The 20287-nt window shown below is 38.0% G+C and overlaps 1 protein-coding gene across 3 annotated transcripts in view; it reads right to left on the reverse strand.

The window, feature by feature from the left end:
- LOC127415079 (ral guanine nucleotide dissociation stimulator-like) overlaps positions 1-20287 on the reverse strand; it is a 30638-nt gene that overhangs the window by 7070 nt on the left and 3281 nt on the right. Inside the window, exons 1-8 of one of the 3 annotated variants that reach the window (XM_051653622.1) lie at positions 18881-19295; positions 4704-5008; positions 4542-4616; positions 4248-4441; positions 4019-4143; positions 2583-2798; positions 2359-2462; positions 2028-2112 (exon numbers count right to left, since the gene is read on the reverse strand). In XM_051653622.1, the coding sequence (XP_051509582.1) occupies positions 2028-2112; positions 2359-2462; positions 2583-2798; positions 4019-4143; positions 4248-4441; positions 4542-4616; positions 4704-5008; positions 18881-19000 (1224 nt within the window). In that variant the 5' untranslated portion in view covers positions 19001-19295. Of the gene's footprint in view, positions 1-2027; positions 2113-2358; positions 2463-2582; positions 2799-4018; positions 4144-4247; positions 4442-4541; positions 4617-4703; positions 5009-14408; positions 14711-18880; positions 19296-20287 lie in introns of those variants that run through there. The other 2 variants (XM_051653621.1, XM_051653623.1) reach the window with 2 other exon arrangements.

Raw genomic sequence — 20287 nt, forward strand, 5'->3', positions numbered from 1 at the left:
TATACTTTACCCTGGGTTAATAATTTATCCTGGGTATTCATGTTCCGATGTTTACACTGCACATTCATAAACCCCAGGGTAACGTTCTTATTTGCATATTTGCAGTGTCAATAACAATGATCGCAAAGGACATGCAACCAGTCTCTTCTGTTGAAATGTCGCCAAGCAAATCAGCTCTGTTTTTCTTATATCTTCTGAAATATCCCACGAAAAACACGGAATATGGTCTCTTCATCACGCCAGTCATTGCTGTTCAACACTAACCGGTTTCCCTCAGATGGAGAACTTAAACAGAGCATGAAAGTTGAGGAAAGTTTCCGCGACTGTACAAAGTGCATGAATATTAAATGAGGTAAGCACTGAGGCATTGCTTAACAACTTTCTGAAACATTTTAACACTGCATAGTTTCACACTGTATACCTTTGGCACCGCAATGCGGGTTTATAATCCAGGGTAAAAAGCGGTGATAACCCCCTTTCAAAATTACAAGTGTGAAACGTTGCTTTACCTGGGGTTAAAAGTAGGGTTTTAAAAGATGTTAACCCGGGTTTAAGCGCAGTGTGAAAAGCACAGAGTGTTCAAATGGGCCATCGGAATGCTCGTTAATTCAAACTCCAACTGTTAAAAATTCACATGTAAACAAACCCACAAAAGGCCTTTGATCTGCATGAAGTTGCCCCTCCCCCCATCTCTCTATCTATCTGATGGTTTTTCTGACCATTTGTGTTACAGCAGAGATTATTTAGCAGAGATGGGCCACTTCTATTAAAATGAATGGGAGAAATTTGAACGCTCAACCAAGGAGCTCCCAATGGTCAACGGATGTAGAAAGGAAGTCCCGCCTTACAGTTTAAAGAGCCAATCACCTTTTAGATACAGACATTACCTGTCAATCAACTTTAGTACACGCATGCGCATTAGCTATACAAGCCGGGAAAATTGTGTTTTTTAGCGTAATATGAGGTAAAGAATCACAATTTATGATACCAGTGTTGTCAGATTTTATTGCTGATTTGAAATATGTTCTGTAATCGTAATCTTGACCAACCATATTGAGATTTTGGTCTTTCTCCATTCAAGTAGAAGCCTTCCGAGAGTGTTCCAAAGATGGCCAACAGTGGACTGACTTGCTAGAAAGACTTTGGTTACAGTCTGTAGTTATCTAGTTATCTATCTAGTTATCTATCTAGTTAGCTAGCTAGCTGTTTGTCTTACTGTAATGTCTGCCTAACCATCAGACAAAACTAATTGTTTTTCTTGACAAACTTTGCCTTTCTAGTTGATCATATTGCTGATGACACCATATTATACTCAACTTCACGTTGTGCCTAAAACAACCCTTTACACTTGGTAAAATGACTGTAATGCAACACTAATGGATTCTTTTTAAGATGCCTATCAAAACTAGTAGAAGCATGCCAACCAGCCAAAAGCTCAACAAAAGTATTTGACGCTGCACTCAACAAAACTCAGCAGGCCATTGAGAGATGGGTATTGGGCCAGCAGGCTGCAGATATTGTGCATTTGAATAAGGGTTTTTGTTTACCCTGCAGCTGCTATAGAAACATGGTTTTACAGACACTCAAAGAGATGGTAAAATACTAAGCTTTCCTGTGGATGACCGTGCGATATAACCACATCCTGTCTTCCCCCAGCAACAGATACTGACAGCAAATGTTGGTGGCTTACTGTGCAGTTTTGAAAAATTGAAAAATGCAGGGTGGATGAAAAAGACTGACTGATGCAGCTTAATGCAGTGAGCTTAGCATGGCTAACACATGCACACACACATTTGTTTCACTATATTGTTGAAGACATCACAAATATGGTTTTTATACAGAGGTAATTATATTTTCTACACCCTACCCTAAACCTAACCCTCACACATGCCATTAATATCATAAAGATTTTATCAATGGATTGAAAGCAAAACATAATTTGGCCAATTTATGGGCTTACTTAACTAGTGAGGACAGAGGACACACACACACACACACACACACACACGCATGTGTGTTTTACTCACCTTAATGAGAAGTTCTCTGCTGAGGGAGTAATTATTGTCATCTGAGAAGATTTCAGACAGCTCTTGGAAAGTGCGATAGCTTTCCCTGTAAGCAGAGTGAAATAATCTTGTTACATCAACATGAAATCCAAACATTGTATTTAACTCGCATTTAATTGCATGTAATTCTTGAGACAAATCTCAGACCTCTCTAAATGCCCCATTATAAAATATGCATGTCTTTCACATGGTTTGCAATTGGTAACTGTGTTAACAAGCTAGCACAAAGAATGCTTAGCTATTATCTCTACCTCAAGCTGATTCCAGACAGAAATCCCAGTCAGACTCTTACCTGGACACTCCATCCCAGGTCCTCCTCAACCTATGTAGGGCGTTACTCTGCAGGGCGGACAGGATGGCTTTCAGAGAGGAGAAGCTCTTCAGGACACGACATTTCTGATGTCAAGATATACAAACAGATATTCAAGAGCTGGGAAAATAAATAATTTGTAGTATGGACTGCTTTTAAAGTAATACTAGATCCCCTAAAAAACGAGAGTGAGAGTGGTGCCTCACCCTTGCCACTTCTATCCAGTGTTCAATGCGCTTTGCTCTTTGAAAGGGTCTGAGAGACCTGTTGTCCAAGCAGGTGGCAATCACACAGTTGGTCACACTGTTGAACTGGGCAACGGTGGCTCGAATGGTGGGTGCCAGGTGCTCTTTGCCCTTCTTATCCCGCTGAGACCATATACCACCCAAACAATGGTAGGGAACAACCCTCTTAAACAGCTCCTGTGAAAAACAATGATTGCATGATTGTCTGATTACAGGTACCAGTTTAATTTGATTTGAACCTTCTGATGTTGAGAATTCTTTGTTGTTTAGCATGAAAACTTGGTTTCATTTATAATTACACTTCCTCTGTTTGTTTTGAGCGCCCTGTCTCATGAGTTAACAACATTGACTCGACCAATGGCATGAGTTGGGGGTGGGACTCTGTATTTGTTTAATCAGCGGCAGACGGGGTACATTTATTTAAGCAATTCTGTTTGGTGGCGCTAGTGGCACAGAGCTTTAAGCTCATGCGACCCTGTGTACATGGCAACATGGTGGCAATCACAGTGGAGTTTGTCTTTGGGAAAAACGGCAACAAAAACACATCTGGTAAGAAACCTAATTAAGTTTCTACATTGAAACCTGTTTGAGTCATAAGAGTCTCTTGTTTCATCCGATATGCCATTTTTCAAATTTGAGTGATTTATCGTGAAATGCCACACTGATAAACACAATGTACACTAATGTGTACTTCAGCGCATTTTTTCCTTAGACATCCTATATTTAATGTGTCACATTGAGAATCAATGGGTTTATCCAAAAGTTGAAAAATTTTGCTTTCAAAGGCTTTATATGGAGTTATGAAATAAGGTTAATTTCGAACTGTTCTTGGTCATTCACTAAATAGGGAGCAAGGGAGCATCCTATGCAGCTAAGTGAATTCTAAAATCCGACCAGGTCAGTTTCAGGATGCAGATGATATTTGGACCCCTCAACATGTTTGGCAGACATGGGACAATGGTAATCAGTACTTAGATTCAGAATTTATTATGTATAGTTTTATTTTAACATGGTTGGTAGTAATTGGATGATCTTGGCCATTACTTTGAATCAGAAATAATTATGCTAATTTCTGATGTAATGTCTGTAATGTCTCAAAAACATGAATCAGCAACATTCCTGGAAACATAATAAACAATTTGATTTAAAAAATCTGACTTTTTATAGCTTGGTATTATTGAGATTTTCACAACTTAGTCCTGCTGTCCACATATGTTGATATCAGTTTTTAAGAAAACTATTTGCTCTAGAGTTTGTTTGGTTTTTTGCATGTTTATCAGGTGCTAGTAGTTACAAATCAAAAAGGGAAATGGAAAATGCACACAGCAGTCACGCTCGGAACTCAAGAAGTTAAGACTCCTGCCATTTGGATAGAATGAAATGTGATCATGTCTTACCGCATCCATGACTGTTAGCTGCTCAGCGACCAGAGCAGGACTGAAGGACATAAAGTGTGAGGGGGAGAATTCATCATCAAAGCTGCTCTCCTCTGGTGTAGCAAAGGGGCAGGTCCACAGATCACCTGCAAAGAATGAGGCAGGTTGCCATAGAGAGCTATGTTAGTTAGTTAGTTAGTTAATATGAAATTCAGTAGTTTACTTCAGAAGATAATCAGTGAAATTGCACCTTCAAGCTCAGCCTCTGAATGATGCCTGTGCTGGAAATGCTCCAGCAGGTTATGGGCTCGTCTCTCCAGGTCTGATCCAGAGAAGTTGAGCCGCAGGTAGGATATGAGGCTCTGAAGGCATTCGTGGTCTGGAGGACTCCAGAAATCCTCCGCATACTGATCCAACCATGCACCCAGAATAGATGAGACAGTGCTGCAGTGCACATAGTAAAAAAATGGATAAGAGCAGTCAAATTTTGGCTAAATTAATTGGGCTCCAAGGGTTCAGTTGAACAACATAAATCAAGACTTACTTTTTCAGCTCTATATAGTCCTCTGAGGAAAGTTTTGGTCCTTCAGAGACTGGCTGATCATGCACTTTGGCATACCTTACATAGATAAGAATACATTTTAGATAACATTTCAAAACAAGATTTAATATGCCCAAAATCACATGGGGTTGATGGCCTGTGTACCTGTTGAGCAGTAGGTCCAGAACTTGTTTGGTGGTGGCAAAAGCTCGGTAGGTGCAGAGGAAAATAGTCACATATGTATAGTCCTTCCCTTTGAATGCTGACACCATGTATTCCACCAGTTTCTCCAGTGTGCCAGCCTTAATGGTCCGACCCTTGCATGTCTCATACAAACTGAGGGCGGAATCGGTCTCCACGCCCAGCCATCTCTGACCTTTACTAGCCGTCTGGTGGAGCTGCACCTTTCGGAGTGTTATGGTGAAGATGGCTCCCTCCTCTACCTCCTCTCCAATCTCCTGAACTGAGCTCTACAGACAGAAAGAAACAATGAGTATGCAGGTCCTTACATTCTCCTTAGAATTTTTTTTGATTATACATTGAACATATACATCCAGTAACCAGTTATTTTGTGAAATGAAGTATATTCTACCTTTCAGTCTTACATCGCACTTCCTATATTAACCTAATGACAACAAATATGATTCAGTGGCCAGATTAACGGACATTTTCTTAAAACAAAAATTAAGAAAGTGCCTAGGGTAAAAAAGAAGATGGGTAGTTCGTAAAAATGTTCCTATGTGCGATTCATGAAGAACATTCATAAGAAAATTCTTAAGGGGCCGCTCAGACAGAATACGTTCTTGTGCTAAAAAATGCTTACTAAACAACGCAACCAGGGCTGCCAATTAGGGGGGACGACTGGACCTTTTGTCCCGGGCTTGAGGGGGGCCTGGACTGGGGGGTGGGTCCACAGAAAGGCTATTCCATATTGTAGAGCGCATCTAAACGTGTTCAGAGGGAGATACGGATATAAACATGGAGACAGCACTCAACTGCAAAAACCCTCCATGTAGCGCACGTTCATAGGATAACTGTCTGTACCCCACCAACGGACTGGATGGGGGCCTGCTGAAAACATTTTGTACCGGGCCCAAGAATTCCAAACTGCAGCCCTGAACGCAACACACCTGCATGAGATGCTTAAAACAAATTCGTAGGTTGCAGGCCAAATGGGGGCAGAATCTCCAAAAGAGGGTGGGGTTACTCCAAAAGGGGGTGTCACTTCCACTCATGGCTAAGGTTAGGGAAAGGGTTAGGTTAGGGGTTCCCAATTTCTTGTCTGCCGGTTTAGAGCTCCCACCCCTTTTAGGAGCTCCGCCTGCAGCTATAACCTTCTCGTAAAAACAGCGTGAAACGCCGCAACGGTCAAAGACCCATCTCGTGCAGGTAGAAAAACAACTGAACCTACATAGAAAAACAATTTTAAAAACAGCGCTGACAGATGCAAAAATGCTTTCGGTGTGAACAGCCCCTTAAGAAGTCTTTTTGGTAATACAAAGTAATAAAGAAATGTATTTTTAAAACTATAATGAATCCAGCCCAAGATTGCTAATTATTATTCATATAATGCTATTTCTTCTGTAAGTTTGGTTATTTGCATGGCCAATGCAGTTCTAGTACAGCAGGGGCTTTAAGGGTAAGCCAGGGATTACTGCTCACTTCTTTACTAATCCACACACAGCCTTAACGCCAAGCACACCAGACCAAGAAAGGGGCTCTTTATTAGCCACTATCACATGGCTAACCCACCCCAATCCACATCTCTAATGTGGATTAAGTATGTTTTTATGTTTTAGCAGTGACACTTTATGTCTGGATGCAGCATCACGGAGAAGCAAGCTTTTTCAGTTACTGATGTCATTGTAGCATTGATCTCTCTCTCTGACCAACAAATTTATAGATACAAAAATAAAATAAAAAAAACTTGTCTAAGATTTTTAAACTAAACTATAATTTAGTGAGATAATTTAGTGTAGAATGGTAAATTGAGGAAGTGACTAACTCAAGTACTGCATCTGACGTCACAATGGAAAGTAAAGGAAACCCTCAGGGAACTGTTGGAAGTGACAGTGAGGTTTGCCAGGCAGAGAGCCAGTCATGTGAGTGTATCCTATGTATGTGTGTGCCAGTCAATGCATGCTCATTAGTACGGCTTTCTTCACAGACTGCCTAAACAGATAACCCAACCCACGGACTCTGTCCAGAAGTAACCATGGTAACAAAAACATACACACTACATGCCACATAACACTCTCTCAAATAGTTTTGCTGTGCTATTTTGGAAGTGCACAAATGAGCAAAAAAGGAACAAAGTTACTTTCGCTTTTGAGTAGAAATGTTGCACAGGCTTGTAAAACACACAAGATGTTAGATGCCTTATGCATGTGAGAACATTTTCTTCTGGTGCTGCTCACAAATAATGTTACTTATAATAGTTTTTAATAATAATGTTGTTATAATGCTAAGTAATTTATCTGTTTATTGAGATGTGGGCCTAAAGACAAATAATTTTTAAAGCATGATTATAAATCACGTTTTAATTTAAACTACTCAATGAGGACAGTATAATTGTAAAGCTGCTTTGAATCGATGTGAGTTGTGAAAAGTGCTATACAAATAAAAATGACTTGAGTTTACTTGAATATTCTGTAATCTGTCCAAACTATATGCACTCTGTTAACAGAGGAACTTGGTAAAAGTAAAAAAATAAAATAAAATGGAGAAGTAGACATTTCCTCCATGCAAAAAAATAAATACAAATAAAACTTTGCACCACAACAAAATGCACACTGGGAACCCCCTTTGACTCAGGTTGAAAACAGTGGGCAGTGACAGGCTCAGCCACAGAGGCCTGGAGAAACAGTCCTGACACAAGACAGGGACAGTCTTCGACATCTGACATTTCGAAACAGAAAGCACCTACACTCAGCCTGAATATCTGAGGGAAAATCCACCTCACAACTACAGACTGCCAGAGCATTGCAAAAACAATTTTCTAAATCATTATTTTGTCTCATTTTCCAGAAACATATATCTGAACATCCTTAAGACAAGATAAATACTTTAGAAGCAAAATGGTGTAAAATTGGTGTAAAAACAAGGTGTTTTGTCTTGTTCAAACACAAACCTCAATCAAATTGGTAAGATTTATGCTTAAAACAAGAAAAAGAAATTTGCCAATGGGGTAAGAAAAATAAACATAATACAAAATATATTGTCATATATTCTCTAAAAACTGTATTTGGTTTTGCTTTGTGCAAATGTATGCATTTAAGGATGTTTGGGAATTTTTACAAAATGTTTATATGGTGAATTAATATTGTTTATCACGAATCACGGGCTTGCTTTTTGCCTGAATAGATTTGTTTAAAATAGTGTAATCATTGAATCACACAAAAAGCCCAGACTTTGACAGAATACAATGAACAATCCACAAACTCTGCTTCGTACACCCTGACTGCCTCTGATCCACTAAAGCCATGAGTTTCCTGCGTAAGACAAAGAGTGCTGAAAAGGTACGAAAATATTAGGAATACTGTGTAATGCCTTCCTAGACAGATGCATCCTTCACAAACCACTTTTATAACACACACAAACAATGCAGAATTCCTCCTGTTAAAATTAGGGAGGGGTTAAACATGTGAGAGGACAAGCCCTGTTTTGACATACTTGTATACTTTCACACATCTGGAAAAACAAGATTAAATATGTTAAAAATAGACTTCGTCATCTTTCTGATAGATGCCCTCCTTAAAGGGATAGTTCACCCAAAAATTCTGTCATTGTTTATTCACCCTCAGGTCTTTTCAAACCTATATGACTTTCTTTCATCCATGGATTACAAACAGAAATGTTACCCTCAGTCACCATTCACTTTTATTGCATCTTTTACCCATATGAAAGTGAATGGTGACAGTCTCTGACATTCTGTCTAGTATTTCCTTTTGTGCTTCACATAAGAAAGAAAGACATACAGGTTTGGAGCAACATGAGGGTGAATAAATGATGACAGAAATGTAATTTTAGGGTAAACTATCCCTTTAAGTAACATACTGTATTTAAACAAAATAAATAGAGAATGAAAAAGAAAATGGACATAAACTGAAAGGAATTTACACCAACAGTGATAAATCTGCTTGCACACTGTTCCAGGTGTCCTCCTGTTGATCATTAACAAGGCTGGCGCCAAAAGGCCATTCATTCATATTTTGATAATGTGTCATAACATTTCTGAGATACCTGTGCATGGGTTTGCTTTTTATTGCCTTGACAAGGCTATGAAGCATAGCTTTGTCAAATGTTTACTCAGGGAATAAGAATAACTCTACTTAGCATGTAATACAATATTTATAAATGTCCTAAGCTTATCACTGCCTAAGCCATTGTAAGCTATGACCAAATCTCTTCTCTGTCAGTAATACCCAAGAGCAATATAATGCTTATTTTGTGCTATAAGGGTTATGGATTAGGGTTACGTTTCATTAGTGCTTTCTAGAGTCAAGGTTCTGTAAGAGTTATTAACCTAGAGAGAGATGAGATATTCAGAGCTAAGCTACCATCTATGTATTTTGGCATTGCTCTGTAGGTTTGTCAGTACACTGAGTCACAGTGCATTAAACCTCAGGGCGGAGCGATGGCCAGATTCACTGCAGCAAATATCCGCAGCGGAAAAAAGCAGGGAAAGGTAAAAAAGGTTCTCGCTCTCCCTATCCATGTTATTCTGCAAGTTTCCAACAAGGCTTATTGTATTCACATTATGAGGGTAAAAGCAGAAAACACGACAGTCAGCATTTAATATGCTAGGCAACCTGGTCACATAGACTCATGTTACAATAGCTTCATTTTTGCTCAAATATTTGTAAATGCATCGCTGTATGTATCGCGCAGTTTCCTGGTGAAATGAACACGAGAGGCTCTAAAACACAGCAACAATTACTTTTATTCACTTTTACACAAATCACGAGTAACACGGACAGATTATTATAAAAATGGTTCACTCCGCTCCTCACACAATGCTATCTTATTACATCAAGACACTTTGGTGACACATCTTAATGTTTGCATTACAAAACCAACTACATTTACAAGCTTGTTTAAACACAATCAAATTGCGTGGGTGCTCAACTGATAGAACGTTGCATTTGAATTTTGAAGAGCACGCAAGTCAACACGCGAACTGATAACAAAATACACATAAATACTGTAATATACACAAAAATACTGTAATGTTTTTTTGAAATATTTGTAACCCAAGTAAAGAACTTTCAATTAAATGTCAGTAACTGTAATCTGATTACAAGAATTTAAAATGTAACACACTACACTACTTTTAGTAACTAAAAGTAATTTGATTACAGTAACTAATTACTTTGTAATCCGATTACAACCAACACTGGTAAGGAACGTAATTTCATTTTACAAAAATGCCGCCACAGTTACATCATTTTTTATAAGTAGAGCTCCAGATGTCCTTTTCAACTATGTGATCAAACATACTGTAAGCATTTGTCGTGATGTATTTGTTGAGAAAATCAAAGGAGCTGCAACTCTCACCGAATGTTTGGGAAAAAAAGATCAAGCTGCTGTTAATCTCATTATTACATTTTCATTTAGTCATTTAGCAGATGCATTTATCCAAAGCGACTAAAAAAATAAGGAACATACTGTAAGCATTATAAAGTGACCTTTCTTATTATTATATTGTTTTGAAACTGTTGATGTTTTTCTTGATATAAATGGCTTTTTATATGTGATATGTGATAATTTTTTTGTTCATATTTATTCTGACTTTTGCAAAAGCTGTGAATGACCGGAAAAAAACATTGTTTTCAAGGTTATCCTGAAATCTGTTCTGGCTCTCCAGAATGAGATTAGCAGAACTTGGAATCCTCCAAAATAAGCCTTGGAAAAAGATTTTTCCCCGACTCTGCCTGAGTGCAGTTAAGAACTGCTGATTGTGACTGCTTTTACTAAGTCTAGCTCCAGAGGGGCACAAATGTAAATAAACAGAATGTATAGTGAGAGCAGATCATTTCTGCAAATCCCTTATGCCTATGGTACAATACAGGGTCTTTGAGTCCATTTTTTTTCCACTCCAAACATCAGTTACATTGCTGCCATTTTTATTTGTCTACATTCTACATGGAAACCAAATACATTAATTTTGCACAGAATTTTCTTTAAACATTCTAGAACTCTAAAGTAGAAATCTGGCATATTCTATACTAACCGTGATGCTGTTTGCTGTCACATTCCTAAAGTTACCCCAACAAGGCTGATTCAACAGTGACATAATCAGAATTTGGATATTATACTTTATATAACATCTTAATTTCATCACCTACTCGCCTATGTATCCCCATCCTCTTCATCTGCCTCTTCATCCTGACCCTAACCCCTTTCCTTCCTCTCACATCCATGTTTTCTCTTCATCCCTATCCCACTATTCCTCCCTCTCATCCCTCTCTTGTACTCTCTCTCCATTCATGACATCCTCCACGACAAAAGCTTCTCTGTATGTGTCAATATAAGCCCTGTCTTGTCTCACACATTTGACAAAGCTCAGCACTGCTTGTCTCATAATGACATTCTGAGTTCAATCTGCCGCACAAAGGCCTCTTTAAGAAGCATTCAGAATTTGTAAACACTTGTAACAAACACAAGACAATGAAAAGATTATTATATTGGTACCCCCGTGACAACAGCGCAAGTCCTTAATACTTTGATCTGTTGTTTGCTGTTAAACAATCAAAATCTAACTCATCAACCACAAATTAATGCAGCTTTTTGTATGTGTATTTCTTCTAATTTAAAGGATTTAGAGGCCAGCAGTATTTGTTAGATTAATAGTCCCATAAAATCTGGAGCACATGCAAACAGATGGAAAACTAACTGGTCTTGCAGTGTGTAACACTGGCATAAAAGTGCTCTTTCTCAGGATATTCAGTATGCTTTATGGGACAGACAGAGCAGCTGTTACTTGGGGGATTTGCTGATATCTGTACTGTGCTCTTAATGAGCCATTATAAAAGTGTACTTTTACATCTGGCTGATTTGGCTGAAATGACCAACTCTGAGCCCTTGCCAGCCATCTGCAGGCTTGAAGCACTTTAAAAGCACAGATAAAGTGCCTGAGGTGCCCCTTTTACAAGCCATGCAATGGAAGAAAGTGGAAGACTGAGATACCACTCTTTAATAAAGCTTCTTCAATGGTCCTTCTTTGTTCCTTAGAACTTATCAAGAAGGATTTTGAGGATATTTGGAGAATAAAACATCAGTAAATATATGGTATCCATGTACATAGACCTACATGTACAGGATAAAAGGTTTTTAAGTGTAAAGTGAGAAAATGCAATCTCTTATCCATCAGAACTGATTTACAGCAAAGGTACTTAACCATTGGAAATCTACAGGATCTCTCATTCATGAGTAGTAGCCAGTAGAGCTTAATAGCAATACTTTGAGTTTATAATTAGACAAGCCAACTATTTACAGTACATGTGAGTATTTATTTATTTATTTATTTTATGAAGTGCCATTTTTTATGCCATTTTTTTTTTAAGTGTTTAAGTACTTTTGGCAGAGACTACTTGCACTAAGAGCACAAAGTGCAAATAGAGATATATGTTATTTAAGTGTAAATAGCAACAAAAAGCAGATTTTTTACACTAAGTGCAAATAGTGTTAGATGTTATATGCACCCCAGTGCAAATAGTGGAAGATACTATTTGCACCCCTAATTAAATACTAATTATAGTATCACTGCAGTGTGTTTATTGTGTTTATTTAGAGCCCCACAGACACCCTACACCAACCACTACCCCTAAACCTAACCCAAACCTTCCTTTACAAAAATTAACCATGGTTTTACTACAGTAACCATAGTATAACCATGGTATTTTGTAGTAAAATCATAGTAAGCACAAAATTAAACATGGTATATTAACACCATATTACAGTAGTAACACCATGGTTAATTTTTATTACAACTATATTTTCCGGCTAAAACCATGGTTAATACAATATTACTATAGTAAAACCAAGGTTCATTTTTCCCGGATCAAACCATTCTCTGAACTCCCCGACCTTCACCGTGACAAATTACCTGCGAGGCAATCAACCGTTATATTTATTTTTATAAGAGGTATTGAAGGAAATATAAAGAGTGGAGACAGTAAACAGGATGGGTAAATGTAGGAATCGAACCCGGGTTGTTCGCATAAAACCTAGTGAAAATAGTCACTCTGAATGATTTTTTCTTGTCCCACTATGCAGAGACAACTATAAGTAAGCAATATGTAGGTTGATTCCCCTGACAAATGTAAAAAATGTGCCTCTGTTGTGCTATAAAAACATTGCTTTTTTTTTAGCATCCCGACCAGCCTGACACAGCAACATTGGTTCAACCAACGTGTACGTTTGGGCGGTATTATCTGTTTCTTCGACCAATGGCAGACCATGGGGAGTGTTTGGGAAACTTGTTTGTAAACAATCATTATTTTTGCAATACCGTTTGGTGATGCTAGTGGTGCAGAAATGATTAACTTTAGCTTTAAAGAAGAGAGGAAGAAAAACAAACAGAACCAGTCCACAAGCAATGGAAAATACACAAACAATGAACCCCCCACTGCAAGAGAAGAGCAAGTTCTAAAGCCAAAGCTCTAACTGTGCTAGCGCTGTACTGGTTGGAAGGAGGATTTAACCAGCACTAATTGTGTAATGAGAGCAGATTAGATTTAGCCCAGAAAAGGTTAGCAGCAGGTGACTGGAACCTTCTTTTTGTGTGTGACTAGGCTGATAGCTGCAAAGCCGTAAACAAGTTTCGGTGTGAATGGCTTTTTAAGTCAAAACAATGTGCTATTGGCATTGAAATGCAAGCCAAGATAAAATGGGAACATGTTGTGCACAAACCATGGACAAATCTCACAGGTTTAACATAACTCAGTGGCTGTTAAATGTTTAACTGCCACAGTGATAAAATAATTGACTTTCCTTCAAAAACAACCAAGAAAAACATTTTGCGATGGACAGTTTGAGAAGTCACAAATTGGAAATCAATGATACAATCTTTCAAGGAAACATGTGACAAGTAAAAGCATTTTCATGTATTATGTAAGAGGTTTTCAAATGCAATTATTCATTCTCAGTTCAAATATCTGCACCATTGTGGTTTATCTGAACACAGCAGCTCCTGTTAACCTCTTAAAGAACATCTGAGTATATTCAACGAATTGTCAGCAAAATCCAATAATGCAGGTCTTGTTACATTTCTTTCCATGTTTTTGGCTAAACCATGCTCAGGGAAGGTTTTCATTTAATACCAGGGGACATGATTCTCACTCAGTCGTTTTGTTTCCATTTCGAGAGGGGAAAGTTGGAGATTGAGAAAGAGGGAAAGTGAAAAAACAGGGGTGCCAGTGCTCTGGCCAAGATGATGGAGGAGACTTGATTTTGGTTTAGTTAACAGAGGACATATAGGAGTTCTTAAATGACTACTGATGACTAAAATAATGAGTGAAGAACATATGCCACTCAAAAATATATTTTTATTTTCTATTACAGAGAGACACAATGCTCCATACTGAATTGAGTGGTTTAAAATTTAACAAAAACACAGAGGCATGCCAGCTCAGCAACATAAATACAATGGCACTATATGCTGACAATATATGCTGGTAAATAGAGAGAGAGTGTGTGTGTGTGTGTGTGTGTGTGTATGTATATATATATATATATATATATATATATATATATATATATATATATATATATATATATATATATGTATGTATGTTTTTTTTAATCTAAGTATAATGTGGATAACACAATATGATACAAATTAACGTGTCCCTTTTTAAAGATTATTACCTCCAGCATAGGCAGATCAGGGTCCAAATGTGTAAAACTATTTAAGACCACCGGACATCCATCTCCGGCCGCGATTTCCATCTTCACCCCATCCCAAATGTTTTTAATTCTCCATGTGCTCGCGTCAAACAGTTCATCCAGGGACGTGGGTTTGACACCCAGAGCGTCCGACTGTAGCCCCATAACGTAGACCATTACTGAACGACTGTCACTTGTAACTGTTGACTGTACTATGTTATAACGAATCCCATGTTGTCAGTGTCAGTCATCTGCTGTAGTAACGAATGTTTGTCTGTATTGGTGCTGTGAAGAAGAGCAGGGAATTCCCTGCGCCGCTAGGCTCCGCCCCTCACTCGAAGTTACCCCGCCCCTTTATGACTAACATTGCTGTCAGGTTACGGGAAACGCTGTTGTATCCTCCTTAAAATATCGCTTGAGTGTAACTACATAGGCCATGAATGAACGGATGCATTCTCTGACAATCTTGTGCCCTCAGTTGCGCATTGGCTACATCATAATCCTGAATTAAACTGAACTATTTAAGGTATTCGTGCATAAGTAAAAGGATATGCCAAAAAATGATCGAGCTGAATCAACAAAATAAAATATCAGCGCCTTCAAATGCTTACAGAAATCGGCTAACTCTACAAACCTTATCAAAAATGTTTGCTATGTGGTAAATAATGTCACCTGGTCTAACACAAAAGTTACAGTTCATCAGCTAGTCCTAATGTTATTCTCACATGCTGTTTATAGTAAGAGAAATGCCATGACTAGCCTCTAACTAAATATAGTGAAGATAACCTTTGCCAATCGAACCTCAAATTGGAACCTAGCTTATTTATCTGTCCTTCTGCTATTACATTACTCTGATTCATATTACAGAAATACTTTTCCAATTCTCTTCCTAACTCATCCTGTGTGGGACAGCTAGATTGCACATGAATAAGCTAAATTGTAGGTTATTCATTTTTCAACCTCAAACATTTTGAGCTACAAGCCTCTAACTACCACAACCAGAACTCAAAACAATCCCTGCCATGACAAGTTTCCCATTCAACATTAAACCAAGCTGATAGCGCCCTCTGTCGCAAAACTGACGCAAAGCACCGAGGGAGACTGGAACCCTCCAGAGTAATTGTATTGTTGCCATGAAAAAAAAAGGAGCAGCTGTGTGTGCGTGGCACATGTTTTGGATGATGGTGTTTCCTAAACAAAACTTCACACAGAAGACAGCTTGTGAGCGGAAACTCACCACTTAAAGGGATAGTTTTCTATTTAAACCGTCTTGTCAAGTGGAGATGAGTTAGAATTTCTTGATTGTGACTTGCATTGGATTATGTCACACCTATATTCAGCATCAAAGTGAGTTTTCAGAACTCACACGAGCTTTTCACTAGTATTTCCCTTGGCCCTGTACTCAGCCACTTCTGCTAATAGTTTTGAGGCCAAGTTATTCAAGGCAGCATAAACTAAACAGATATATAAACTGGATGTGAGTTACCCTGAGCTCCTCTTAATTGAATTAAAACAGTTAGTAGTTATGCTTGTCAGCCATACAGAGCTATCACACTGATTTATTATGCAATAATTTTTCAATGCGAAAGAAGTCTTTGGTTTTGCTACACTATCCAAATAAATGTTCCCATTGCCAATACATGCATATACTGTAGTACACATACACACACACTCCCTTATTTTTATTCATGTATCTAACTTGTCTGAGAACATTTATTCATGCACTCTGTAAACTGCCAATCTAAACTATGACAGATCAACCCAGTGAGCAATTGATGTTGAAAAGACATCAACATTGACGTCAAAAAACAGGTCAAATATGCAAATCAAACTGACGTCAAAAACTAAGTTACCTGTGCCTTTAAGCAGCTTGGAAAATTCCAGAAAATGTCAAGCCTTTAGGCAATTAGCCTAATAAACGAATAAATGTGCCATTTTCACATTTTTCTACTTTCAATATTAAATCGGAAAACGAATGAACGCAACGGAGTTGTTTTGTTCCGTGTACGTTGTGTTCATTTGTTTTTCGATTTAATAGGCCGTTGAATAGTCAGTGTCATATCATATTGTATTTATGTCTTAGCAGTATTCAGGTCTTAAAGTGAACATGAAATCAAAATGTACCCCATTTACTTCCTTGATGCACATTTTTAGTCTTATTGTATTCCTGTATATGCTCCAATAAAGCCAAATTATGAAAAAGAACCAAACTGCGTACTATAGCTATGCAGACGACACCCAGATCAACCTAGCCCTTTCACCAAATGACTACAGTCCCATAGACTCTCTGAGCCAGTGCATTGATGAAATTAACAGTTGGATGTGCCGAAACTTCCTTCAGTTAAACAACGACAAGACAGAGGTCATTGTATTTGGCAACAAAGGTGAAATTTCCAAGGTGAACACATACCTTGACCCCAAGAGTCTAAAGACAAAAAATCAAGTCTGGAATCTTGGTGTCATTTTGGAGTCAGACCTTATTTTCAGTAGTCACATCAAAGCAATAACTAAATCAGCCTACTATTATCTAAAAAATATAGCAAGAATTAGATGTTTTGTATCCAGTCAAGACTTAGAGAAACTTGTTCATGCATTTATCACCATTAGGGTGGACTACTGCAATGGATTCCTCACCAGTCTTCCCAAAAAGACCATCAGACACCTGTAGCTCATTCAGAGTGAAGCTGCCAGGATTCTCACCCAAACCAAAAAATCTAAGCATATTACTCCAGTCCTCAGGTCTTTACACTGGCTTCCAGTTACAAATCTTGAATTTAAAGTACCATTACTTGTTTATAAATCACTCAATGTCCAAGGATCTTATTACATTGCAGATATTGTTGAATATAAACCTAACAGACTTCTCAGATCATTAGGATCAAGTCAGTTAGAAATTCCCAGGGTTCACTCAAAACAAGGTGAGACAGCATTAAACTATTAAGCCACCCGCAGGTGGAACCAGCTTCCATAAGAGGTCAGATGTGCTCCAACAGTAGCCACATACAAGTCCAGACACATCTATTTAGCTGTGCATTTACTGACTGAATGCTGTGCTGCACTTACCGATTGCACTGGATTATTTTATGATTTTGAATTGCCATTGTGTATGAAATGTGCTATATAAATAAACTTGCCATGCCTTGTCAGAGAGACAGATCAATATTTAAGTCCTTTTTTACTATAAATTCTCCTCCCTGCCCAGTAGCTGGCAATATGCATGAAGAATGCGAATCACCAAAAATAAAAGAAGAATGTGGAATTGAAAGTGGAGATTTATAGTAAAAAAAAAGACTTAAATATTTATATATTTCTCACCCACACCTATCATATCACTTCTGAAGATATGGATTTAACCACTGGAGTCATATGGATTACTTTTATGCTGTCTTTATACCCTTTTGGAGCTTAATGCCAAAAGTTTAGGATTGTTGTAACATGTATACAAAGGCTACAAGCTAAGGCTATCTCTGACCCAGCTGGAGCTCAATTGCACAGCCAACCACTATTGGTCATGCTCTCTGCTGAGATTCATGGATTACAGTTTGTTGTTCTCTTACAGCACCAGCATGGTTTATAATTTTCTGGAGAGGCTTGGGTCACTTTTGTCCCCTTTCCCAGACATGCGCCATCAAAGGAAGTCAAACCAGGTGATCATGGGGGTCTGATCTGGAAACGGTTTCCACTTTCCATTTGACACTTTAAACAGGGCTAAAAAAAAAGTATAATCCTCCCTGCTGTCAGGAATCAAGGCCATCAGAGATCTTGCATAAGTGTTACAGCAAACATTTTTCACCCTAAACCCTTTGTCCTCTCCTAACAAGCCTGTGTCAACCACTAGACAGATGTACTTTGAGAGTAAACAACTCAAATCAGGACAAACCTAGTGAGTCTGCAAACAAAGTAATATTGTGCATACTCATAATTTCAACCAGACAGAAAATAACCCAAAGGCCCCTATTTTGGGGAAAAACAAACTTTTGTATTGACTTTGAAGTACCTACTACTTCAATAACCCAACAGTTCTGAGTGGTGACTTGGAACATGTCTAAAAATTGGCTTCTAGATGTCTTGTTGTTTTGTCATTGTTGTCAAAATCACCTAGAACAGTATGATAAGGTACGCTCTTCTCAGGAATTGGAAAGCACCTGAAAGATACTATCACAGCCAAGAATGTTTAAAGGAGGAGGAAGAAACTTGTCATTCATTGCCATTCATTTACACCCACATAAACTTACACTACCTGCTCTAAGCAAATACAACACTATAGTTGTCCATACATAATGTGATTTGATCTTGGAACACATTTTTCTGACAGCATACTATTTCAAATGAATGTTTTTTTTTATTTTTTTTTTAGAAAGTCTGGTGATAGCTATAGTACTGGTAATACTAACTAGATAAATGTGCACTCAAATTAGCAGAATATTAGATAACAGAAGTAAGGGGTCTCTTACCTGTTCTCTTGCCTCTAAACCTGCCAAATCACTGTTTAGATCTTCATTCATGCACAGACAACCCAAGCCACACCAGTGTGTCAGCTGAACAAGTTGATCAATCCTGTGTTTCCAACGCATCCCCCTCTCAAATATTTCCTTGTATTATAAACTGTAACATATCATCAATCCTGTGACAGACATGAAACACGAAATTCTCCTCCGCCATTCGCTGACCCCAAACACTGCCCCTATCTGTTGACTCAAACAGCTGTATCAATAAGCAGGGAACACAGCAACACAACTCCCACTCTCTTAACTCTATTAACTGTCTCTCACTACAAAACTAATAATTTGGATAAGTCTTTATGATGAGCTCTTCTATTAACACCCTCAGCATTTGAGTGTACTAAGAGAAAATGATTTGCAAGACCAGCTGTATGATGCACTTGCCGTTCTGGGAGTTGGTAAAATTCCCACACAAGTAAAGCAATCAAACCGAAGTGAAAACCTGTGTGACAGCTTTCTGTTCCCACAAGAAATCAAAACATCATTCAGAGGTATATTTGAAAAAGCAATTTCCAGTGTTCATTGTCATTACAAAAAAAAATGTATTCAATCAAAAAGAAGAAAAATTAAATTGACATAATTTGAAATAATTTTGTGAGTCAATCACGTTGATCCATTTTAAGGCTAGAATGTACAAAAATATGAACACATATTTGGCCCCTTACAGACTCATTTGTATCCTTATTTGAAACACAAACACACACACACACACACACACACACACACACACACACACACACACACACACACACACACACACACAGATACAGGTGGAACTTTATGTTCAAGAGGCAGAAGATTAAAGATGTCAATGGAAGGCTGTGTGGCTTAATGATATGGTTATAACAGGTTATTGTGAAAGAGACCTAGAAATTAAAGCTTTCTGTATGTCAGCAGCACGAGTTGTGCAATCCCGCCAAAAAACAACAGCTTTAAATACACTGAAAAAAGTGCTAACCTGCAATTGTTACCCCAAGTTTGTACCTTATTTGTCAGGTTGATTTAGTTAGATTAAAGAACATTTTTAACTTGAATAAAACTGATTAATTTAGACAACAAGAAGCACATTTTTTAAGTTGACAACATTTTTACAGTGTATTTGTGAAGACATAACAGCTTATTTCTTTTCAGAAACAGGCCAGAATGTAGTTCGTAAACCTAAATCTCTTTTTCACGTGGAGTGCTCACATACTTTCCTTTCCTGACTGCAACAGAAACACCATTTTGTGGCTAAATTTATTACCCTGCTGTATTTTCTGGAGCTCCATTTTCATTTGAAGGTGCTCAGAACATGGCATTTTAAAGTACTTTTTCCTTATCACAAAAGAAACTATTTCAATACCCATTTCCCTGTGACAC

Source organism: Myxocyprinus asiaticus, chromosome 24, assembly GCF_019703515.2.
Source record: "Myxocyprinus asiaticus isolate MX2 ecotype Aquarium Trade chromosome 24, UBuf_Myxa_2, whole genome shotgun sequence".
NCBI lineage: Eukaryota > Metazoa > Chordata > Actinopteri > Cypriniformes > Catostomidae > Myxocyprinus > Myxocyprinus asiaticus.